Source organism: Notothenia rossii (assembly GCF_949606895.1).
Source record: "Notothenia rossii genome assembly, chromosome: 11".
In the NCBI taxonomy this organism is placed as follows: domain Eukaryota; kingdom Metazoa; phylum Chordata; class Actinopteri; order Perciformes; family Nototheniidae; genus Notothenia; species Notothenia rossii.
In genome coordinates, this window is record NC_136910.1 from 5,682,131 (window position 1) to 5,708,378 (window position 26,248).

The 26,248-nt window shown below is 41.4% G+C and overlaps 1 protein-coding gene across 4 annotated transcripts in view; it reads left to right on the forward strand.

Annotated features, from left to right (window-relative positions):
* mrtfba (myocardin related transcription factor Ba) overlaps window positions 1–26,248 on the forward strand; it is a 45,437-nt gene that overhangs the window by 2,533 nt on the left and 16,656 nt on the right. The window contains exons 2-8 of one of the 4 annotated variants that reach the window (XM_079658803.1): window positions 8,737–8,814; window positions 15,614–15,810; window positions 22,447–22,512; window positions 22,924–22,979; window positions 23,083–23,158; window positions 23,681–23,842; window positions 25,313–25,536. In XM_079658803.1, the coding sequence (XP_079514929.1) occupies window positions 15,663–15,810; window positions 22,447–22,512; window positions 22,924–22,979; window positions 23,083–23,158; window positions 23,681–23,842; window positions 25,313–25,536 (732 nt within the window). In that variant the 5' untranslated portion in view covers window positions 8,737–8,814; window positions 15,614–15,662. Of the gene's footprint in view, window positions 1–8,736; window positions 8,815–15,613; window positions 15,811–16,337; window positions 16,583–21,052; window positions 21,319–22,446; window positions 22,513–22,923; window positions 22,980–23,082; window positions 23,159–23,680; window positions 23,843–25,312; window positions 25,537–26,248 lie in introns of those variants that run through there. The other 3 variants (XM_079658804.1, XM_079658805.1, XM_079658806.1) reach the window with 3 other exon arrangements.

Genomic DNA, 26,248 nt, shown 5'->3' on the forward strand with positions numbered 1-26,248 from the left:
TAAAGACACAGCCACGCAAAAACTGCGGCATGTGTACAGCTCCTTATGGGTATTGCAATTTGTGAAATCCCGGCCCGGAGCCGCGTTCTGGTGCTCTCCGTTAGAACTACACTCCTGTCAGACGAGACATATACCACGTGATGACACGTTAGGCTCGTGTTGTGTTCAAGGACCCTGACCTTGGCCAGGAAAAACAAGCTTGTTTAATTATTTTGCGGTCTAGATTTCTTGAATTTTTTCCTTTTTTCGTGTGTTTTATAAATTACCTCGAGGGCCGTACCAAATGGTCTCGCGGGCCGTATACGGCCCGGAGGCCGGAGGTTCCCCACCCCTGGTCTATCTAGCTGCTTTAATAGTCTCTTCTTAAGGCCCTGACACACCAATCTGACACCAAAGAACACGTCCCGATGGACCCGACTGTTGTGTCGCCTCACCTCTCTGCGTCTTGGCCAACAGTCGCACTGGAACACACCGCAAAGACTTCAGCCGACGGCCAAGTAGCACGTACGTACTGCGCGAGTGACAATAACTCTCCTTACCAGCAGGCGGCGGTAGTGTGTATTCGTCATTCAAAAGAGGCAATCGGAAGACAGACTGCGTGATACATACAAACAACAAATAGCGTGCGTTCCATTTTCACTCTCGTCCATCACAGACTGTTTCACATAACAACTTATCGAAAACACGTTTAGTGCGGTACTGGGAAATGAAAAATAATAGCCTTCTGTGTGTGCCTTCTTCACTTCCGTTTTGCTTCTCATGCACTGATTCGCTAAGCTGAACAGCCAATCAGAGTGATTTATTCTGCCCACAGCCGAAAAGACACAACTGTGCTGGACACACCAATCTGAGTAGGGCGACAGGACGCTCCAGACATCTATCCACGGCCAGAATCGGCTCGGTGTGTATTAAGGACCTTTAGGTGAGGCAGGGCCATTGTGTTTGGCATCCAGCCATTGATACCTTTGTACTCTTGTTAGAAGCTCCTTTGAGCCAAGTCCACAAAGGAAGGAAATGACATTTGTGTTTTTGTGTGTCTGTGGGAACAGAGCAGAGCGGTGACTCTGGAGAATGAGCCACAGATGACATCATTTCTTTCTTATCTTTGGATAGAGAAGACATTTTTGTTGGAACCAGACGTGGTCTATTTCAGGCCCAGAAAACTGCACACTCAATCTAGAGTTTGGCATTGAGTGCTTCTCATGCTTTGTGTGTGTGTTTCCTATTGGGTACATTTATTTAAGTATCCTTCACATAGTTAAATAATTATTGTATTATAGAGCAATTTTCACTAATCCCAACAGTATTTATGTTGATGTGTCACCCTTTAATACAACTTAACAAGCAAAATCTTTGTTGAATGAGGTTTTAAAAACACGCTTTTTTCTAAGCATCCCCCTTTGTTCTTCTGAGACTTAAATGAACAAGTCTTTTTATGCTAAGAGTATTCCCAGTGATCCAGAACATGAGATATCTAGATTTGTAGACAAAGGCTTTTACTTTATGATCCTAGGCCTTTTGTTTTGATGCCTCTGCGTCGATGAAAGCCGTGACCAGAGGCATCATGTTTTCGGGTTGTCTGTCCCATTCTCGTGAACAGGATATTTCAGTAATGCCTTGAAGGAATGTTTTCCAATTTGTCACAAACATCCACTTGGACTCAAGAATGAACTGATAAGATTTTGAGGCCTCACAAAACATATTTCTGGATACAACTCAATCATTTCAAATGCTAATTATGACATTTTTAACCAATTTCTAATGGGATGAAATGCGGAAGTGATGACATTTTGGACAAACATGGATGTTAGCGTCAACTAGGGATGCCAGAATCTGACAATGATCAAAATCGAAAATCGGACAGCCCTGGCGAATATTAATCGATTATTCGCCATTTATTCGCCATTTACAATTATTAATACTATTACTATTATTAGAATGAGTCTATATTTTGGTTGAAACTAAGCCAGGAAAAAAAAGAAAAACATAAATAATAATAAAAAATATATAAATTAAATAAAAATTAAAAAAATAGTTTTCGATTATGGAGACTGTAACGAATATTCGAAAAATCGAATAATCGCTGGCATCCCTAGCGCCAACTTGACTAGATTGGGGGTATTCTAGTTTACAATAGGGTTGTTATTACTGTTTCAAAACATGTTATTTTTCATGTAGACAATTGTCAGAGGTGTGTTGATGTCCTTTAACAGAATCCAGAGCCCCTTATTGTTTATGGTTCACCAGCTCTTACAGACCTCACTGTTCAGATGTCACCTGCTGTCAGTGGATGTGTGAGTGTGAGTGCTTGTGGGTACTTCATAACACGAATGCTTCACAGCCAGGCCTATTTGTAGTAAAGTTAACCCTTGACCTGGTATGCCAGAGACTGGGAAGTGTTGGTATTTCTCAGGAAGATACCAAGAGTCTGTTTATTCCTTGTTGTGGATACGTGGCTCTCTGAATGGCTGCTAAAGTATCGATTCGCTGATTCTTCTGCTGAAAACAGGATTGTAAAACACTGGTTAGACTTTGAATATTGCCTAACATCCAGAATCCACATGTATTTAAGCCCTTTAGTGTGTTTGTCATTCAGTCCCATCAGCCTTAAGACAATTACAAAGAAGATGTTTGCAGTCAAAGGTCATAAGCCGTCTCACCTGCACTGCTAATGTCTAATCTTTTATATGTCTGCTAGAGAAAGAACAGCCTCGGGGCGATAGACACTCCCAGATACTGCCATCATGCTGGCAAAAAGCCCACTCAATGGATTACCTAGTTGAACTCTGATCTGCTGGAGATAATAAAACACAGACCTGAAACCAGTTGTTGTTCTCAGTTAGAAACCTGGTTAATTTGGCTTTTCTGACATGCTGGCCTTGCATTGAGTTCCACAATGAGCTTTGGGTGTTTAGGAGGTATATATTAAAAAACAACAGTCACAGAAGACAAAGTTAGTGTCCCTTTAGGTCAGTGTTTCTCAAACTTTTTCATACCACGGACCACTTAGCCAATAAAAAAACACGTAACTAACTCCACCTAACTCCACAAATATCCAAAATCACATCGTTTTTCTAGAACAGATTACAAATCGCCTGAAAATGGTACAAACAGGTGGCAACATGTGTGATGAAGGTGTTGCGCTGGGCTATATCATGCAATTCAAAGTGAAACTTAAGCTCGTTCCATTGCGGAGATATTTCTGCAAAACTCAAATGTATTTATTTATTTCAAATGTGAAATTTGACCAACATACTCAGGGACCACTAGGGGGTGCTCACCAGTGGTCCGCGGACCACACTTTGAGAAGCACTGCTTTAGGTAAAGCTTTTTGGGGTTTTCTCTTGTAGCATGTTATACAGGTTTTAGTGCATGTAAATGGAGTCTGGCAGGACTTTTCTTGACTTTTCAGGCCCTTGCAGGTTGTCCACTTTTTCCATTCACTTTGAATGGGGTGATGTCACGGTTCGCTGAACTGCATTGTGGGAGCAAAGCATAGCTTCTCTCGCGGTGCTCACTGCAAAAGTAGAGCAATGTTCTACTTTTGACGCTTCAACGGAGGCGTCAGCCAATCGAATCATCAGCCAGTACAATCAAACCGCGTGCTTGTGTGTCTGGGGCGAGAGATTCATGTGATTGGTTGTTGGTCGAGTTTCAGCCCCCCCCGCCGGCAAGCGACAACGCACGCCGCCGTGTGTAGGGGCCTTTAATGCTCCGTAAACTCTTCTCTCTGTCTTCTTCACTAGCTTTACAAATACTGATTGAAAATGAACTTATTTAGCTTCTGGAAATCATTGTCTGTGTGGCACTGATACCCAACACCAGTGTTTCAAGAGTAATACATGCAATAAAGGGCTATTTGTTAGTGATGGCAGCGATATCGTTTATTTTTGTATCCATATTGACTTTCATTTAGCTCATGCTTTTATCCAAAAACTTGCAATAAGTTCAATCAACCATCAAGATACTCATTCAGAAGAGAAACCACCTGCAAGCTTTAAATAATCCAAGTCTTTTTAAGTGTCTTAATTTTCATAGAAGAAAGGGAAGAGCTTTATTTCTATGTATTTTAGACTGTAATTATCAAGGTGCAGCGGACACAGGATATCAATTAGTCTTAAATACATGCTGTATAGAGGACAGGTTGTTGGCCCACATGTTTACCAAGTGCGTAGGTTACGGGCTGACAGTGAAGGGATGGGTTCACTTGTTGATATTTATTGTTGTAGCACAATACAAAGCTGCTTCATCCCCTGTGCCAGGGTTTCAAATACCACACACACCCAGTGGCAGAAAAACACAGCACTGCCTCCCTCTGAGCAGAATCAAATATTACTGTGCTTACATTTCTATAGAGCGGTGCAGTGATGACATATTTTTGTAGGCCGACCCGGACGTAAGCTGCGCATGGGTTCCCTCGACAAAAAGGCAACGGGATTTCTCCATAGGATCTTTGGAATATTGTAAAAAGATAAGATCTGTGGAAAACACACCGGTTTGAAAAATGCACGTTTTGTTCAGCCGGAAAATATCCACGTCTACCCTACTTTTATAATTTTCTAATCATAAATATAATCGCCAGAAGCAAAATGCTAACGTGCCATAAAGGAACTACAGCCGAGTACAGCAGCACGACTTCAACGTCACGCCAACTTAAGATCGATATTCAAACATACAGATTCTAAATGGTACAAGTTGAAGCGTTTGTTTGAACAGTCTGCAGGAGGCAGGGACTTGCTTTCAAGCAGAACAGGGCAAACAAACTTAGAGTAGTGTTTACGTGTTCGGCGTAATGACGTACAACGGCCTCCACAACTTCTGTAGTCCTATTCAGCCACTTGGTAACAACCATTTTCAGACACGTCATCTCTTCAAAAATCACCAGTGGGGTCACTGCTGATTTATTTAATGCCGTAGAACAAAACGTGACCCGTCTCTTCAATGTGTCTCAACCACAGACCTTATTTCCAGCTATTTCCCAAAAACTAGTTCAAAAACCCCTTTAACTCTGAGACGAGGGAACCGGAAGTGGTAACATGCTGACTCACTTCCTGGTTTTAGGACTCGTTCCTGCTCCCCTCTATTCCCTCTGCTGTTGAGCCCACCTCTGACTTTACCTGGTGTGTGTTTACCGTATGTGTGTGTGTGCTCTTTGATGAAACACATGGTACCGGTTGCTATTAGAAGAGAAACACGCAGCGCGGCCATCTGGATCTGCTCTGAGATTCTGATGTTTATCCCACTGCCGTGACTGTTGTTTGTTTCCTTTGAGCCTCCTTTCTCCCTTTCACTTGTTCACCTAGCCTTGTTTCCATATACAAGTCACTAAACACAAACAACATGTAGTGCTCTGACGGTTGGAATACTTCTGTCACTTTATTTCTGAAGATTTAAATGCATTTTCTAGCAATTCGATCAAGTGCGGTTTTTTTCTAACATATTTAACTTTTGGAAATGTATGTTGTGTTACAAAAGATTAAAAGGTGTCGTTTTTCTATTCAAATTACAAAAACAAATGGAAAAAAGCCTAAAAAAGGGGGTTTTTGTACTTTTTAATTTAATCATTTAATACTAGGCCTGGTTGATATGAAGTACACCTGGGTGGACTCTGCTCCTACACAATTTACACAATGAGATGTTTGATTATTAATGATCAGAAATGGGGATATAATGACTTATTGGGTAATAAAAACCCAATTTGTATCATAACCCACTAAATTACTAGTGTAATCTCGCATCACCATATCGATATCAGATCAATTGAATACATCTTTTCATATTTGTATGTCCTTACATTTCCTATTTCCATGCCACAAACCTGCAGGAAGTCAACATCAATCGCCGCAAAGTGTGTACTTTTGCGCAAATACTATATTTCTAGGGAAATGTACTAAAAACACCTTTTAGGAAATCAAGCTCTAAAGATGATGCTGTTTTTTTTTTTTTAACAGTCTTAATGATGCTGCAGTGAGGGAAGAACATTAATACAAACATAGATATCATATATACAAGACCTTTAACTGCTGAGTGTCTGTAATTTGACACATCAAGCAAACCGTAATCTGATTTTATAAGCAATCGTCCTGAAGAGTCCGGAAAGCTTCTGTGCATTTGATTGATTTGTATTCGCTGCAGCCCGATGCTCCATTACAGCTCTGAACTCGTTGATACTCAGAGTTTCTTTGTCTCTGCACGGAGGGTCCACTTCATAGAGACCTCTACACATCCCAGTGATGAGACCCTGAGCTTCATTCAGGCCTCTTTAAGTGGTGCTTATCGTCTGCTTGTCTCCACTCACCTTCAAACACATGTATTCAATCTTTTGTACTCTGAATGTAAATGTGTTTGTATTTCAATGGATTTTCATTTGTAAACATCATTTGTGTCATAAATGCACATCTTTCTGGACTTTTATGATATTATAGTGTAAGCAAGGCAAGGCAAGTTTATTTATATAGCACCTTTCAACACAAGGCAATTCAAAGTGCTTCACCAAAAATGAAAGACATTAACGCAGCGTCCACACGGCGGCGTGCGTTGAAGCTTGCCGGTGGGCGTGTCTGAAGCTCGACCAACAACCAATCGCATGAATCTCCCGCCCCGGACACACAATAATAATAATAATGCATTACATTTTAATTAGAGCACTTTTACAGGTGCTCAAAGCGCTTTACAAATACACATATTAGACATGTAAGAGTCATTACTGTGGACATTACCCAAAGCAGCAAATGCGGGTAAAGTGTCTACACAACGGCCTGACGCAGTGGCGGCCGAGGCGGGATTCGAAACTGGAGTTCACCAACGCCCCTTGATCTGATGACCAACGCTCTAACCACTGCACCAAAACCACCCCAAGCAAGCCTGCGGTTTGATTGGCTAAAGCTTGTACTGGCATAGATAGTAAGCTGTGCATGGGTTCCCTCCACAAAAAAGCAAAAGGATTTCTCCATAGGATTTTGGAATATTGTAAAAATATAAGATCTGTGGAAAACGAACCTGTTTGATAAATGCACGTTTTGTTCAGCCGGATAATCTCCACATGTGTTCCCTACTTTTATAATTTTCGAATCATAAATCGAATCACCAGAAGCAAAATGCTAACGTTCTGCTATAAAGGAACTACAGCCGAGTCCACCAGCACGACTTCAACGTCACGCCAATTTAAGCAAAGATAATAAAACATGAATATCACAGGTACATGAATACAAGTTACAGTGCAGTGTAGGGACGGGTACCGAGCCCCAGTATTAAACGGGCCCCGGGGCTGAATTATTAAAGACCGTGGTACCGTTAAGCTCAGACGTTATCGGTCTTTTTATCGGTACTGGAGACATCTAATAAATATGTATATGTATTATTGCTATACAAACATTATATTGCAGTTTTAGTGTCGCCAAATCCGTTTCTAATATGCAAAAAAACTGCAAAATGCGTCCATGATTATTTTTAGTATTTTCGATCTTTTTCAATCCAGACGAGAGATCTCTCTCCCCCGTCTGTGTGCGAGGGGCGGGGCAGTTTACACAGACGCAGCTGCCACATGCAGCAACACACACACGGAGGAGATGGCGGAGAGAACGCGCTCCGAGCTGTGGTTAAACTTTACCCGTCTCGATGCTCGTTGCCTAAAGTGCAATAAGAGTTTAGAATGTAAGGGCGGTAACACGAGCAATTTGTCTAAACATTTAGCAAAAGTGCACCACATTCAGACGGAGGAATGCACCGGGTTCGACTGTCTATCTAGCAGCTATGTAACCGCATCCACGAGTAACGTTTCCACGTCAGGTATTATGTATTCTAGCAGCAACAAACGGAGTTAACTCAATGATACATACATGGGTTAGTGATTAGAGGTAACTGAGTTATTGATTTAGTTACAGTTTCAGCTATTCTGTTTACAGTTCTGTCATCAGATTATTTAATATGATTTGTTAAAACATTGTTGTTTTGTTTTGATGTGAAATATTATGTATTTCATTTTAATAAAAAGCAATGTTAGTTTTGTTCACAATTTGTTTAGTTAGTTTACCTTTTTTTTTCTCCAAAAGAACCGATAAGAGTACTGTTAAAAGACCGGACCAATAAGCGGTATCGATAAAAGTAGTAGTACCGTTAAAACCTTAACGATACCCATCCCTAGTGCAGTGTGAGTGAATACCCTTTTTACTCTTAAAATGTTCTCCGTGGCCCTTTTTATTTTCCAAATTCATTTATGTACATATTTATTTTCCATTTTAAATTCATGTTTTTCTATTCTGCATTTACGTCTCTTGTCTTTGCACCAACACACCAAAGCAAATCCCTTGTATTTGAAATCTACCTGACAATGTACCGCATTACTTTCTTGTAGTTGGTCTCTACTCTCTGAGATCTAATCCTTTTTTATTATATATTTGACTCAACCGTTTGAAGAAAATACCGTTAGTTTTGGGGTTGTTTCTTAGTGGTGTTGTCTCTAATATTAAAGCTTTATCTCTAGTTAACGTCTCTTGCTTTTCCATTGACAAAAGTTGCCTTTTTTTGGAACAAACACAGAAAGGGAGACCAACGAAAGCCAACATGTCTGGACTCAGAGAAAAGAGTTGAACCTAACCAAACTCACTTTAGACTTGCATTTAAAATACGTACCAGGATTGAAAATGCCATTTAACTGCAATCCTTTGGTTTTTACTAAATCCTCTCTTAAAGTTGCATTTGTGATATTTATGTTATCTTCTTTCTCTCTCCTCCCAGGTTTGACTCCATGGCTTAGCTCGACTCCTGACAGAAACTCACCGGACGTCTCTTCCTCACGGTCCTCTACCACTACAGGTAGGAAATAACTCCTCTACTACAGTATAAGTATTATTAAATGATCAACAATTGGACGGCAACTACCAACCAAGCTGTGGTTTGCCTTCTTAAGGCCCTGACACACCAATCTGACACTAAAGAACACGTCCCGACGGACCCGACTGTTGTGTCGCCTCACGTCTCCTGCGTCTTGGCCAAACAGTCGCAGTGGAACACACCGCAAAGACTTCAGCCGACGGCCAAGTAGCACGTAGGAACTGCACATGCGTGAGTGGCAATAACTCTCCTTACCAGCAGGCGGCGGTAGTGTGTATTCGTCATTCAAAAGAGGCAACAACCGGAAGACAGACTGCGTGATAACCGAGAGAAGAAGAACAGACAAATAGCGTGTGCATTCCATTTTCACTCTACAGCGAGAAGCTCATGGGGCTTTCCCCACCCTGTGTCGAGAGCTGGAGTTAAATGAAATCTCAGATTTGCCTTCTTAATCGTTTGTTTGGGTCCCTCACTTCAGTTTCGCTTCTCATGCACTGATTCGCTAGCTGAAAAGCCAATCAGAGTAATTTCTTTGGCCGACATCGTCAAACATGCTTTTCAAGATCTATCAATGTGATTATGTAGAGATGTCCCGATCCGATCACGTGATTGGGGATCGTAGCCGATCACGTGATTTTCAAAAGATCGGAATCGGGAGAAAAAGATCGGGGATCTTGGATTTTTTTTTAATATAAATTATTTGTATTATTTTATTTGATGTTACAAAACTAAAATGACCATGTTCACGTCTTAAAGTCATCCTGAGGACTTAGTTTTGGTTTATAATTACACAACATCATGTATGTGTTGCTTCTTTTGGGCACTCTGTTGCCAGATTTGAGAGAAATAAGCAACCAAGACCTGGTTGCTTATTTCTCTCAAATCTGGCAACAGAGTGGGCAGGGCGCAGTGTCTAATAGTAGGAGTAAGCTAACGAGAGGCTACGTTCAGCTGGTGACTCCGGAGTCGGGACAGAGAATATGTCAGGAGTTTGGAAGTATTTTAAAATTGAAAGCGAAGGCAGTGTAACAGCCAGATGCAATGTTTGCAAGGCGGAGGTTCCGCGTGGTGGAAAGAACAGAGCTACCTTCAACACGACCAATATAATACGCCACCTGAGAAATAAACACCACCAAAAACACGACGAGTGCAAAGCGGCCACTCAGGTAACGGCACTGAAACAACCAACACTTTCAGAGACTTTTAAAAGGAAAGGTTATTTTATGGTGAACCACTAATAAGCTTTCTTTAGTTTTGATCCAATGCTGCTGTGAAGCTATATCCATGTTGGATAGAATGGGTAGTTGGGTACTGTAATTTCAATAAAAAAAAATACCTTAAGGGGCAACTTGAATGCTTTTTTTCCTTTTTTTTCTCTTAATGCATTGCATAAAGATCGGATCGGGAAAAATCGGTGTCGGCAGATTGTCAAAATCAAATGATCGGAATCGGATCGGGAGCAAAAAAAGGTGATCGGGACATTCCTAGATTAAAGCTTGGATTAGTTATTTCTTTTAACTCCAAGTGACTTTTATTTGATCTCAATCAAAACATGAATCCCATAATCCTACAGCATTTCAAGAAGGATATTAGTTCTGCATGAAGTGCCAGATACTGAAAACACCAATTAAGTGCTATTTATTTTTCCGTCACAGTTCGTGTTACAACTCTTTGTCAGAGGAAGGATTACTTTGCAGTGAAACCTAGTACCTGAATAGCTGATGTTCATTCACTTCATTGCTTAATGACTTCCTAATCCCACTGAAAGTGAGCCCGAGACAGAAGAATAGCATCGAGCAGGGGTGTCCACATTTTTCCAGCGAGGGCCACATACAGACACATATACGAAGGGCTGGGTCGCTCACTAGAGGTATTTGGACTCATAAGTTAATTTCTAAATTAGAAAAATCAATCCGATGTAGGGCAATTATTCTTGATACTTGAAAATGCTTTAAGAAAAAATCAGCTCACTCCAGAGGGTTTCATTTATTGTGTGGGCAGCTTATTCCTTAAAACTAAAGCTTCAGATTGCTCCTAAGAAGAGGAAATATGAAGGGTCTATTTCAAGGTTGTTATGTATATAAGTTCATTGTTTCCCCTACCATTGTCTTGGAGGGGTGCTGCACCCCCGCCAACGGAGCCCCGCGCCCCCCCTGAAATTGAAGCTGTTTAAAAAAAAAAAAAAAAAAAAAAATTGTATATATATATTTTGCAACTAATCTATATCTACGGTCACATTGAACGTGTGCTCTTTTATTAAATAAACTAAACGCTTTCATTTTAAGTTGTGAGTTTAGTGTTTTGGACCCTAAGAAACACTGATGCATTGATCAATAGCAATAATCCGCAGCTCCTCTCTCTGCTCCAGAGGATTTAAAAATATATATCCCAATGCCAACCACCCCCCGGCATAGAGTAAATGCATATAGAGAGTCGCCTTTCTAACCGCTCTGACTTGGCTCAACATGTAAAGCATAAGGCCTCACAGCACATGAAGCACAGTTTTGCCAGCCATAGAAAGCACTTAAATGTTACGGAGCAGAGACTTGTTAGCCACTAAAGGAGCTGTTACTGGAGATCTGGTGATGCTGTTCTGTCAAAGAAACCCACTAAGGTTAAACATGAAGGCGTTTTATTGCCACTTCATCATCATTAGGGGCCCAGAAAGAAACTGTAGGTCAGACGCCAAGTTTCAGAGAGAGGGGTAATTTTGCCAGTAAATGTGAACTGGGATTGCCTCCAACTTTAATCCATGATGTCTGAGAATGCATAACATGTCACAGATAACAGTTCATACTAGGGATGCACCGAATATTCGGCCACCGAAAATTATCGGCCGAAAATGGTTAAAAAGGCCCTTTCGGCTTTTGGCCGAAAGGGCCGTTGATCATTACGTTGATCATACTCCGCATATTTGTCCGGGTGTTTTGATTTCAAGTGGTGGAGTAATCCCGAAGTGGTGAAAGTCTTTGCAGTTACACCCCCTCGAGAAATGTCAACTGAAAACGTTTTACAAATCGCAATCCGCGCCTCTTTCTCTGATATTTAGAAATATCTCCAAGCGGCAGACATGTTGGCTGTGAGCCAGCCGCGAGCATGGTCGCGCGCCGTGCTTGTCGCCGCGTTTTGATTACGTCATCACAACAACACGTTAGGTTACCAAACTTATAAGTGCATTTGTTGTTGTTGAAGGCCTGGCTGTTACAGTCTTTATTTACACTATTTTGTTGTAGGCCTCCTGGCCTAGATGTTTATGCAGGTTTAAAGCACCTTGGCTTTGTTCTGAATGCACTTTGTTCTAGTTATCCTACAGAGAAAAGAAAATGCACTTGACTTGGAATTAATGTACTGTATGCATTCAAAAGTGCTGAATAAATGTTTTATGGACCCTTAATAGTGATTATTAGTTAAGTTTTGCCATAATCATGTCTTTTTCCATAATCAGGTAGCTGAACAACATTGGTAAAAAATGTATACATTATATATTTCTATTAATCAATTTCGGCATTTGGCTTTCGGCCAACTGTTTCCTATTTTTGGTATCGGTTTCGGCCAAGAATTTCCCATTCGGTGCATCCCTAGTTCATACAGAGTGAGACAGGAAGTCTGATCTTGAAGAGGTCCTATACATGAGAGTAACAAATGCGTCACTTCTGGGCAAAAAGCACGGCTCCGCCCACTTTTGGGGGAAAACAACGCTGTCATTTGAATGGCGGTTAATACACATTCTGAAGTTTTTGCCGATCCGATCAGAAATGTAAGAAAACCGTGGATTCTTGGATCTTCAAAGAGCCCGATTACGATGGCCAGTCAGGCAAACAATTACATCAAGCCATTAGAAAATCGACGATCGGGCTCGATATATGGTTAAATATAGCAGTAGGCTGTCAATTTTCATAGATGAGAGTAACATCAACGTCACTTTACGGCCCCGCCCACTTTTGGGAGAAACAGCGCTGTCATTTGAATGGCGATCGAGCCTGAAGCCACAGAGCTCTTCTTCTACGGTCCTTTGTTCTTAGAGGGAATACAGAAAAACGTAACTCTGGATTTGTTTTAATGTTTGAGGTGCAATAAACCACACAGCAGCTTGTTGGCATGTTAAAACTATTATTTTCCGTCTCGTTCATGAGAGTAACAGCTGGCGAAGTTACAGCCTCGCCTACTGATTTTAATTTAACCGTATATCGAGCTCGATTGTCGATTTCAAATGATTTAATGTAATTGTTTGCCTGACTGGTCATCGTAACCGGGCTCATTGAAGATCCAAAAATCCACGGTTTTCAAATAATTCTGATCGGATTGGCAAAAACTTCAGAATTTGTATTGACCGTCATTCGAATGACAGCGTTGTTTTCCCTCAAAATTGGGCGGGTCCGTAATTTTCGCCCGGAAGTGACGTAGGTGTTACTCTCATCTATTATGATTTTGGTGGTTTTCCCCTTTCCTTTAGTGTGTTTTTAAAGGTTTTGATGCATGTAAATGGTCTGCAGAGGCTAAAATCCCTGTTTCTCTGCATCATCTCCTTTGTATACTTCCGTAACATAGTGAGCATTGTGATTTTATTTTTCTTATTTCTTTTTCATTATTAACCTAATCAGCGTTTCCGCCAGGGGGCCGTCTTGCCGTCATTTGACGCCCTTATTCAGCTCGGGACGCCCTGAACTCGAGCCGAGGGCGTCCAAAAAATATTAATAATTCGAGAGAAGATCGAGAGTTTTTATCGCTTGAAATTAAGAAAAGGAAAAAGGACAAGGACATCCATCTGTTGGAGGGGCAAAGGAGTCTGGTGGGATTCTTTTCGGAGTATCGAAGATCGTTTCCCCGACATCAAAGGTGCCTGCTACAGGACAACACGGAACGTGCGCGATTTGGACGGGATGAGCGGGGGGGGTTTTAGTGGAGCACGCGCGTGAGCTGCGAGCACTGGAGCTCCGTGGTAAACTCTGGTAAACTGTGGTAACATGAAGAGCCGAAACAGCCGGCAGTTTAAGAGAGCCGAGCCAAATGATCCGGCTCACTAACGTAAAAAGACAGTATCTATAAGGGACGGCTCAAGTCAAAATTCAAAACAACAAAATGTGATTGATAAAAAAACTTGGGAAAATAGGGCAAACATTATATTTAAAAACCGTTTTTTTACATTGAGGTATTCTAGCACATAATCAGCACTTCATTTGTGATATTTCTTCTCTTTCCTCCCCACTTTTTACCACAGGAATATTATAAACTTGTAATTGATGAAGACCGTCTTGAGTCTAAACTGCAGTGATCACTACTTGGCAGAAAGCAAAACAATCTAAGACCTTTTACTCCTGGCAAACAGCAGAAATTATGTGCATGAGTTTCTCAGAATTCTTTCAATAGATCATGATACAATCTTTAAAATATGAGAGTAGATGACACGTGGGGATTAGGATTTGTTGTGTTTGGATGCATGACATCAGTATCAGGAATGAACAAAATTCAGACGTGATGAAGTTGAAACCAAAGGTCTCTCGATCCGGTTCGGTGCCTCTTGGCCCTCTGATGCATTTGCCACTTTACGGAGCTACAGGGAGAACTAAAAGCAGTCTATAGGAACAACGTGCTCCTCAGCCAAAGTCCACACATCAAGGCGGTTAGAGGCAACATATGGGTGCTGCCGCAGAGCGATAAATAGCAAGTATGTCCTCTTCCAGTTAAGAGGCTGTTGGGATGCCATGGATACTTAACTGTTTGTTTTTTATCCCCAAAATGTTCCCGTTCCCCTCGCTTGAAACCACCACGGAGACGTCATACAACCGGTTCTGAAGCCTGACGGAACAGAGAGAACATTCATGCACAGATTGGCGTTGTTTCTCCCGCGGTTTGAGGCGATTATTCTGCATAATAGCCAGGTCGTTTAATGAATAATTTGGGCTGCGACTGAGCTCTTCCAGATGGCTTTAATCAAATGCCACCCTTTCACATTTCAGCAGTTTGGTGAAGGAGTCATTCCTGCAGGATGATGGGTATTATTCTGGATTACTGATGGTCATGAGGAGCCCACAAAAAAAATCATGCAGTGATGTGTTTTCAATGTGCACACACAATATTTATCTTTGCTTATACATGTAAAAAGAAATCGACAAATGAAAAAGTCACACATTTAAAAATAAATCCACAAATAAAAAAAAGAAATTATATTAAAAAATCCACAAATATATTTCTCATCCCCGCTTCAATATTTCTTGTTTAAAATAAATATTATATATACCCACAAATATTTCACATGTATTTAAAACAAGAAATATGTATGTCTGGATCAGAATGATATATTTTAAACTTAAGTTTATACACGTTTTTATATATTTTTTAAGTAATTTATAATAAAAAAACTATCTGTGAGAGAAAATAATTATATATATACATTATATAGATTGTTAAAGTAATTCTCTGGGTTTTCAATTATATTAAAACTGATCTGACGCCATAGCGTTTCTTCGCATGGTTCAGTTGCATTATTTCTTATTGCTTTTAATGTTATAGTTTTTGTAAAGGACTTTAAATTGCCTTGTGTTGAAATATTCAATTTCTTCAAGGATTCAAGGCTTTTATTGGTCATTCGTACAAAGCAACAGCGTAGTTATGACAACGAAATTCTTAGGTCGCAGGCTCCTCCAACAGTGCAACACAATACAACTGATAATACTGGAAGTAAATACAATAAGATAGAATATAATCAATTTGCCTCTTGCAGTACTTATACTACCTACAGTGAGTTACTTTAGTTAATAGATGTATTCTTGTTTCCACACAGGTAGCAGCGAGACACAGCCAAAGGGACGGTGACCCCCCACCGAGGCGACATGGAGCTCCAGGCGTCTCAGCTGGCGGTCGAGGGGGACTTTGAGATGTCCTGCCTGCTGCTGCCGAGCCCTCAGAGCGAGGCGGTGACCCACGAGATGGAGGAGCTGTCGCTGCAGCCGCTGCCTCCGCTCAACGAACGCAAGAATGGTGAGGACACGACGCTGATGGAGTGCACGTCTGTGAGGGCATGTTGGGACAGGATGTACATTATAACAGGGTGCCATGAAGAAAGAGTGACCGGAAAATACCTTTTACACTTCCTTCTATCAGAAAGACGCCATTCAGCAGGGCAGATAAGGGCAGGGAATTCAGGAAAAAGTAGACTGCTCTCAAAATGTATTCAAGATTGTACTCAAGAAAATGTACTTTTTTCACCACAGGTGTGACAGGACATAGACAGTTTGTTGTAACCAAGAATAACTTTTACCTTTATTTAATTCTTGTTAAAACATAGTGTAAAAATGGCAAACTTTTCTCCATCAGAAAGGTGCCAATCAGCAGGGAAGATACATGTAAACATGGTTATTATTCATGCAAAAAAAATATAATACAAATGCATAACCATTTTCCTAAACACACCCACTGAATTGAATTTAGCATAAATTAAACTCATAAACATAACAAGCTTATATATTTATATATTACCATCATGCAACTCCTCCAGCATGGTGTCACTTAGGGAAGTAACTTTTATACTTTAACTACACTTTATATATCCATTTGCGTACACGGGTGATTAGGATATTTTGAGCTTGTGTGAGGCACTTACACGTGGTCTTTGTATTTTCTATGTTATATGGAGGTCAACAGACCGGAGCACCAAAAGGAAACAAAGCAATAAACTGTGGACAGGGGCAGCAAAATGTAAATAACAAAACAGTTTACCTTGCTGTCGGACGCTCAGGAAAGGAGTCTGTTGGTAAGTAAATGTTCTAAATATAGGTCTCTGACGCCTCGATTCTACCGGGTCCGTCTGCGCCGCGTTACGGCCGCGTTACGGCTGTGCCGCGGCGTACGCAAAGATCGCGGCCACTCTAGTCAATGGGTGCTATTCCACCAGACGCGTTACGGCTAGAAGCGTCCCAGAAGCGTTTCGGCACTGGGCCCCGCTAAAAATAGAATGCAAGTCTATTTTCGACGCGAGGCGTTGCATAGCGCCGGGCAGGAAGTGGACCGGTCACATAAACTCATTTTGCAGACCCTATCCCTCCGTAGTCTTTCAAGTAGAAAGGCCAGCATTCTCCTCGGGTTAACAGGCACTGTGTCAATTATATATATAGAATAATTATGATGATGAATGCATTTTTTTTACCACTAAAATACAGCAACACATCTTTGATTCTTGTCGTTTATAACTGGACTATTACAATTATTATTAACTTTGTTTGTACAAAGTAGCCTGTCCAGGAAATATGCCCAAATCAACAAAAACTGCGAGCCGGCAGGCAAGACGCTCCGCTTCTGAAACGCTCCTGAAACGCGCCCGGTAGGGTTTGACGCCGGAGGAGGCCGGACCAAAACCGTGACGCAGACGGACCCGGTGGAATCGAGGGGTTACTCTGATGTAAACAAAGATCTAATGGGACATAAATAAGTTTTGCTGCTGCCTCTGTCCACTTCAGTGCATTGCTTTACTTCCATTTCTTTATGTGGATATCTACCTCATGCACGCAGGCACGTACTGAATAAATCATCTATTCATCTCAAAACGGGTCATTAAAGTGAGACTTTCTCCTGAAACTCCCATCAGTGTTCCTGCAGTGTGCACGTCGGCTTCTCAGGACTTCGGTGTCGTTCTGGCAGCTTTACGGGACACTGATGGATGGGAACACGATTAACAGACTTAAGGAGTGGGTTAGATCCGCTGCTGCTTTTGCCAGTTCCTAATCAGGGCTTAGATGGTGTAGTGAGATCAGATCAGTGCATATATACATCACCACGAGAAGATAAACCATGTGTCACAAACGCCAGCCAGAGCTGTGGATTAAACACATTTGGGATAATGGTAGGGTTTGGGTCTGTCTGCAGGAGCGCTGCAACACGTCTGGAACATTTTCGAGGAATGCCAACGGTAGTAGCACCCACTCATCATCTGGGCTTTTGTCATTTCCCTCTCAGTGAGAACTCACACCTCATACTTTCCACTCTGCGAGCCATCCCCAGCACGTTGCCCACCACATACTTCCCCTCCCTCGTATTGGTTTAAACACACAGGTGTTAATCTGTCAACCATCCGGACCGGTCTGGGTGTCTGAGATAACTTCACTTGTTTGCCGAAAGGTCGAAAAGGACGAGTAGAGAGCAGCTGTCAGCAAAGGCAGTGATACTGAAGTGTAGGAATACTGCTACGAGTACAATTCCTGCATCCAAACTCTCACTTCAAGTATGCTTTTTGGGGTTTTCCCTTTCCTCTAGTGTGTCGTTGTTGTGCAGGTACTGTGAATGGTCTGCAAAGGCTTGTATTACTTAATTAAGAAGAAGGAGATGGACCTTTTTATTAAGGAGGAAATTCACACATGCGTTTTTATACAGGTAATACAGTACACACTTTTTACAACATGCACATACAAACACAGAGTTATATGCAAACATGCAGTTGAGTGGTCAGAGCGGAGGCAGCCAGTCTAGCCGGCGCCAGTGAGCAGTTGGGGGTTAGGGGCCTTGCTCAAGGGCACTTCGGCAGTGGCCCAGGAGGTGAACTGGCTCCTCTCCAGTACCAGTCAACACTCAGTATTTTTTTCTTTCCGATCGGGACGTGAACCGGCGACCCTTCGTTCCAAAGTCCAATCCCCTACAGACTGAACCACTGCCGCCCATCATGCATTAATGTGTTTATTACTTTAATGTTGCAGCTGGTAAAGGTGGAGCTCATTTTTAACACTTAATATATTACTTAGTAGCCTTATTCATAAAAGATAAACTAATCTATATATTATATTAATAATCTTGAAAGTACGATAAAAGTACAGTTGCTCTAAAAATTGAAATGTACTTGAGACAGGACTTGGACAGATTGTTGTAACGAGAATAACTTTAAACATTTGTATTTAATTCTTAATAAAACAAAGTGTAAAAATGGCAAATTGTAGATTAACAGGGACTTTTGTATTGCTAAATGCATTGACTTCCTGGAGTCTCCACTGGTTGAATGGTTACATCACAATGTGTTTACACTTTTTACAGTTTTTTTAATGATTAATCAAAACAAATAAGATGTTAATTAGTGATCTTAAGAGGCGCTTGAAGGCGGGTTCTCTCCCCCCCCCTTGGACACAGATAAGCTAGCTGATCTCTTGTGTTCCCAGTCTTAATGCTAGACTATGACACACAGACAGTGGTGATAAAACTCCCATCTAACTCGACAAGAAAAACAAGTGTATTTCCATAAAAGTCAAACAAGTCTCATCATGTCTACATACATGTCAGTTCTGGGTCTTTTTATACCCCGTGTTCTTCGTTAGCTTCATTTGATCAGCTATGATTGGCCAGCTTGTCCTGTTTCGGTTGTTCAACAGGTTTTAAATCAACGTCTAGATATTGTGTTCAGGTGAAACAAACACATCTCTTATTGGAGCCTGTTTGTCTTCCATTGACCTGCTCTCTGCGTGCCTCTGTCTGTGAGTGCAAACACATCTCAGTCATCAACCTCTCTCAGCCAGAACAGGTCACAGGTCAGCATGTGTGTCAGGCTGAGCAGCATTTCCCGGAGGATCCCAGGACAATGACACTGACTGGAAGTCTATACACACTGCATACCTTTTTTCCAGCTGTTCCCTGAGTGAATTTGAGGATAAGGATGCATAGCGCCTTTACAACAAGCCCTGCAAAACGTCTACCAGAGTATATTTTCTGTAGACAACGTTGAACCAGAACTGGACTTGGTTTTAAAGCGGCAGTATTCCCAGACAGAGTTAGGTCGTTTGGATATATGACAATTGTGATGAAACAATCTGTTTTATTACCGTGGAAGAAAGATGTTGTGTGTTATCACCACATTGATGAGGGGGCACAAGCTGTTTCCTGTTGGAGAGAGTAAGCTTGTATTTCCTTGTAAGTGTTGATGCATCCCCTCCTGTGAATGGGGAAGTGTGTGTACTTATGGTCAGTATTTAATTAGAGCACCTCCTCTTACTTAATGTGATACATCCTTATCTTGTCGGCTCAGCAACACAACATAAAAGCCTAGAATCAGTCTTTACAGCTTTAACCCTTAGATCAGGGGTCTCAGACTCAATTTACCTGGGGGCCGCTGGAGTCTGAGACACCTGCCTTAGATGCAGCAGTGACTGGACCAAACGCACTCTTCCATAAGTGGGTCAAACAGGACCCGTATTAGAATAATGTGTTTTTTATGCCATTTTGTTCACTTTTATAATATTTCGTATTATATTTTGGTTCACGCTAGAAATATTTAATATTGAATTTTTCACTATTTAAAATGTTTGAATTTTTTTTTCACATTTAAATAAAAAATGTTTTCCCATAGGAAATGCATGCACGTCATTTTTGACCCACTTATGGAAGCTTTGGGTAGTAATACAAAAACTACAATTTCTTAAAATGTGAATGGCATGATATCTAAAACATGTTTTTTGAGGAATAGCTGGAATATGAAATGATAAAAAAAAATGTAATTACAAAGATACTTTGAGAAAACCACCTCACCGGGTCAAAAAAGACCCACTTATGGAAGCTTGGGGTAGTACTACAAAAAAAACTACAATTTCTTAAAATGTATCAAATTTAAAATTAGAATGGCATGATATCCAAAATGTGTTTTTTGAGAAATAGCTGGAATATGAAATAATAACTTAACTTAACTTTTTAATTACAAAGATACTTCAAGAAAACCACCTCACAGGGTAAAGACCCCCAAGAGCTCTATTTTTCTCATACTGCCTGTGCTGCAGAACCTCTTTTCACCCTCTGTCTGAAACCAGAGCCCAGTCTGCTCTGATTGGTTAGCTGGCCGGCTCTGTTCTGATTGTTTAACCGGTTAGAGATGTCCCGACCCTCAGCCTATCACATGCATTGGAGCGCGAGTGTTACATAGTGATGTCTGTATGTTATGGAAGTAAACAAAGGGGTCCAATGGAGGAGTTTCAGGCAGCCTTTGAAGACCACTAACATGCACACAATCCTATATAACACACTACAGGAAATGGAAAGCCCCGAGGTTAATAGGGCCCCTTTAAGATGCAGTGGTTATTGTCCTTACTCAGTGCTGACTCAGACTGTCTCTCAGTAGGAGCCAAAGTAGACATCACATCAGGGTATGTTGGTATCGCCTCCAGCCAGAAAAAAACCCTGTTCTAAACTTTGCTGAGTGAGGGGAGGGAAGTAAAGGGGGAGGAGGAGGAGAAGGAGGAGGGGGTTGTGGCTGCAGTAAAAGAAATGTAGTCTGGGAGGAATAGAGGAATAGAGGATGGGCCTAATGTTGCTCCTCTAATTCGTAGAAGCATTCGGCCGATCATGTTGCACTGCAGCTGAGAGGATATGACTATAAGCTACATCTGTTGGGCTCTAACACAAAGGCGTTGGGATCTAATGGCGTAATCCCCCCGTGTTTGGACTGATCTAAAGGCTTGTTTATATAAAGACAGACCATGGCCTGTATGGAGGTAGAGACCCCCATCTGCACTAGGTTCAGAACAGGTGAGCACCCTTTTTTTCTTTATGCTACTTCCTCAACTCACCTTTGCTAATGCTGTAGCCAATTGTTGCAGGTTAATGAAACAACTCGATAACACACTTTGGTGGGTTGTTGTCAGTCTTTGCATCACTTGGTAGCCTTGTAATGTTTGTTTTTTTGGGTAGCATTTTGAAGCAGAAGGATCGAGATTAGTGTTAAAAAATATATATTACTCGACACATCATTTCTGAATATTTGAAATGGTTTCAATACAAATGTTGTTTTTCTCAATACACAAATACCAGCTGAGCTTTCTTGCTTCACACACACACACACACACACACACACACACACACACACACACACACACACACACACACACACACACACACACACACACACACACAGACAGACAGTCACATTTCACACTATACAGTCATACAAATCTGTGAAAGCACTGGCCTTGTTTTATTTAGTCCATTTCTCACTGTGGTATCTCACACACACACACACACACACACACACACACACACACACACACACACACACACACACACTCCAAACTCATACAGCGCTTTGAAAACACTGGCCTTGTTTTATAAGCCTTTTTTCAATTAGTCCATTTCTCACTTTGGTATCTAAACCGGTATTCAATGCTGCTGTTTCTTTAAGGTATTGTTTTGAAATGTTAAATTCCAGTATCGTGACAACACTACCTGTGTTGAACCTGGTCATAAAGAGATGTTTACGTGGAAACGAATTGTCGCACTATCCCATTCTCAAAACTGAAGTTGCAATAGTTACCTTATAGGTGTGAGATCAAAAAAAGTCCCTCATATGCCAGCACAGAAATAGTTCCTCTCCAGTACCGTGCACCTATGTGTGCAAACAATGTATTTCAATGTGCTCGACTGGTATGGTAACTTGCATATAAATGACGTTATGGTATGTTGTCGACCTAATGACTAGTAAGCAGGAAGTGAGAGATGTGTTTGAGGAGGATAGCGGTCAGTTTGTGGTTACCTTCTCATCTCGATGTCATTTCTTCTCTATTTATTTTCCTTTTTATATATTTATATTTTTCTGTGTGTTTTTCCTCTCATGTTTTACCTCTTATTTTATTTAACATCATTTCTTCTTTCTTCTTTCAGTGCTGCAGTTGAGGCTTCAGCAGAGGCGGACCCGCGAGCAGCTGGTGGATCAGGGCATCATGCCATGTGAGTCAGCTGTCCATCACTGATAGATCAGCTAATGAACCCAGATAGCTGAAATAATTTTAAAAAATGTAATCTATTTTTATCTAGATAGTTTATCTTTAAGATTGTGTTCAGACTGAATGGACCTGAAGCACCTAAAGCTCACTTATTAACACATTTAACATTCAAAGGTGTTTTTGTCATATGCACAAAGCCACGGTGTAGAAATGGCCAAAAATACAAAATAAAAAGTAGTGCAAAAAGCCGATATTCATTTAAATAGAATAGAATGTAAATTAAGACAAAATTAAATACGGTTTATAGCGTTGATAACATGCAGGAAAACCCAGTATCTTGTTATTTATTCTCTGCCAACGAGTGTACCAGTTGTGCTATCACTTAGTGCATTAATGAAAATGCTGTGTGTTGCAGCTCTGAAGAGCCCAGCTGCTTTCCATGGGCAGATCCGCAGCTTGGAGAGAGCCAGGGTACGGCACAGCGTTTGGAAATAAAGTGCTAACTGTGGTTTCAGAAAACACCCTCCTGGAATAACAGAAGAGGATTAACTTCAATGTTTTTCTTTCTATTTAGACGGAGAATTTCCTCAAGCACAAGATCCGCAGCCGTCCGGAGAGAGCAGAGCTGATCAGGATGCACATCCTGCAAGGTACCAGTCATACTCTAGTCTTTCCTACAGACATGTCTATTTATCTATTTCCACTATTATCTAGTAGGTCTCCCATAGGCACGAATTAAACCCACCGCACAGAGTTTCACGTGTAGCTACCGCCTTTTGCTCCAGTTATTCTCTTCTAGTGGTTCAAAGAAACACTCTGAGTTGAATTTCCATTTAAATAAAGTTATGAACTGCCAAACTATTCAAGTCACACAAGCGGTCTAAACCTGAGCCTGTTTGCTTCACCTGTCGCTCTGTGTGTGAAGACAGGCTAAGTTAGGTGAAACCCCAGATCAGAAGATATTAAGGACCATGTGGCGTTTTTTTATTTTACATTTAATTATAGGGAAAATACTGAGCCTTAATATTATCTGCAACTGTCCACAAATACAGAGAATCGACATGCAAACACAATGGAAGCTGCACAGCGTTCAAATGGAGACTCACACATTTGAATGTCAACGTTACGACTGCTTCGAGCAAATGTGTGACATCTTTTCACTTTCTCCTCAGAGACCGGAGCAGAGCCATCACTACAGGCCACCCAGATGAGACTGAAACGAGCGCGGCTTGCCGACAACTTAAACGAAATGATCTCCCAGAGACCCGGCCCCATGGAGCTGGTGGAGAAAAACATCCTGCCCGTGGATTCCAGCGTTAAACAGGCAATAATCGGTGAGAGAACAGTGATGACCGCCTTCAGAGCATTTCTGCCTTCATGGACACGGTCCGAAAGAGGTTGAGAAACACTGTCAATAAAAAGAGGGAGAACCTTTTTTCCTCAAACTTCCAGATTCTCTTTACACAGAGGGGACACAGGTTTATTTATAAAAGACATGAACAAGTGGATTTTGCCAGTGGAGGTTCTGGAGGACGGGAGTGATGTGGTCTCGGGAGCGGGTGAGGAGGCGGGGAGCAGAGTTCTAGAAATGTTGGAGTTTATTGAGGAGGTTGGATGGTATGCCGTAGGATGCTATGGCAGTAGACGAGTCGTGATGTGATGAATGCATGAATCAGGGTTTCAGCAGCAGAGGAGGAGGAGAGTGATGGGCGGGGACGGGAAATGTTTTTGAGGTGGAAAAAGTCTCCTGTAATGAGAGTCAGGACTCAGAGAGACACGAGGAGAGCTGGAGCTTTGATGGCAAACACTGACGGTTTATTTGGAGCTTCGGCCGGAGAATTCACAAGACATGTCACGGGTCTGACCACACGGTTGAGACGCCATAATCAATTCTGAAGAGCCCTCCTGTAGCTCCAGGTTTGAACTAGTTCAGAATGTAATAATCAACATTCTTCAATAGATAGACTAAACAGCTGAGGACACTGAATCACATTTGTTGTCGCTTATGGCTCGGGGTCATCTACACCCCGAGAAGGATGTGTTCCAGGTGTCCCACAACAATAACTATCTCTGACTGAGAGTAGCCCAGTCATAAACTGGTAACAACAACAACAACAACAACAACAACAACAACAACTTGCCAGGGCAGCCCCTCCTTATGGGGGATAACGGCTGCTCACGGTTGGTTTAGTTTAGTTTATTTAAAATAAAATACAAATTCGAGCATGTAAAACCAAAGAAAATACAAATGAAACAAAAGATGAGACAGACATGATACAGTACTAAACAAATGAATGCAATAACAAAACAAAATATTTAATTAATAATTGAATAATCTGTAGTATCATTGTCTGATATCAATAAACAACAAAGCTTTAGCTAATTACACGTCCGAAAAGGGATCGGAAGAAGTTTACACTTATTTAATCCGACCCCTTCTCCCTTTTTTTTTCTTTTTTTTCTTCTACATCATAATATATGTTAACATATTGGTCAGCTGCGTCAGAGGGCAAACGGTAAACACGTAGGGCGAAATGATTCCCTGACTCGGTGTAATATATTTTTACATTTATATGTAAGAAGGACAATACAAGACGAGCACACGTTTCATTTGTGGGCCGTATTCCATTATACTTTTTTAATTTGATGAGGGCTGATTCAAAATGTTTGGACACCCTCTGGTTTAAGAGCATTTCTGCCTTAATGGTCACGTCGGAAAGAGGTCAATGCAGAGAAAGGATGGTAAACATTGTATTGTTACTGTTAAAGTGAGTAAGCAGTGAGGGCTTGTTGTTGTCTCTCAGTAGGCCAGGTGAATTACCCCAAAGTGGTGGAGGAGGACAGCAGTGAGGCTCTGTCCCCGGAGCAGCCGGCCAGCCAGGAGTCCCAGGCCTCAGTCCCGTCTCCTGCAGAGAGCCGAGTGCCAGAGACCCCCCCTCCAGCCCCAGCACCACCTCCCCTTCCTCCAGCCCCAGCAGCACCTCCTCTTCCTCCAGCTCCTCCACCCATGCCCAACACCATGCTGCAGGTCAGACACAGCACTCGTAATGCTCATGTTTGTGTAACCATGGCTACAGCTGCCCGTAATCACATGCCTTTTGGAAAATTGTAACGACTGTAATTCATGAATTTGACTTAACAGACTGTACGTGTCCTGTTTGGTTCTCATGCTTTGCTTTCTGTTATTTTTGTCCATGTATGTCTGTAAGTAAGACGTTGCTTTTGTCGGGACCCCCTTGAAAACGAGACGGTGCATCTCTAATAAATACATGTCTATATATGCCCACCTAGGCCCCTTCGTCTGCAAGGATATCTTATGTCTGACTCCATGAAAACACTTTTGTTAAAACCCGATTTTCTCGTCAGAGGCAGGTACAACTTGAACAAAGGTTAATAGAAAGTAAATGAATGCGTCGCTTCTATTCAAATTGGCTCGACTGGTCCACTACCGCCTTGTTGATCCTAAAGAAGGCTACATGCTACTTGACTGCAGTTCATAACTATACTACACAACATTGGTATTCATTTGAAGGATATTCAAAGATATTTGGTCGATTATGCCAACATCTTTCCTCGAATATAAATATGTGCTTAAGTGGCTCTCATAAAGCCCTAATTAGATCACATTAGATCAACTTTATTGACACTAAATTAGGAAACATATTGGCACAGAAGCATGTCACCGGCATGACAAGTGAGTTACAAATATGATTAAATAAACTATTAAAAAACTGAAAGAG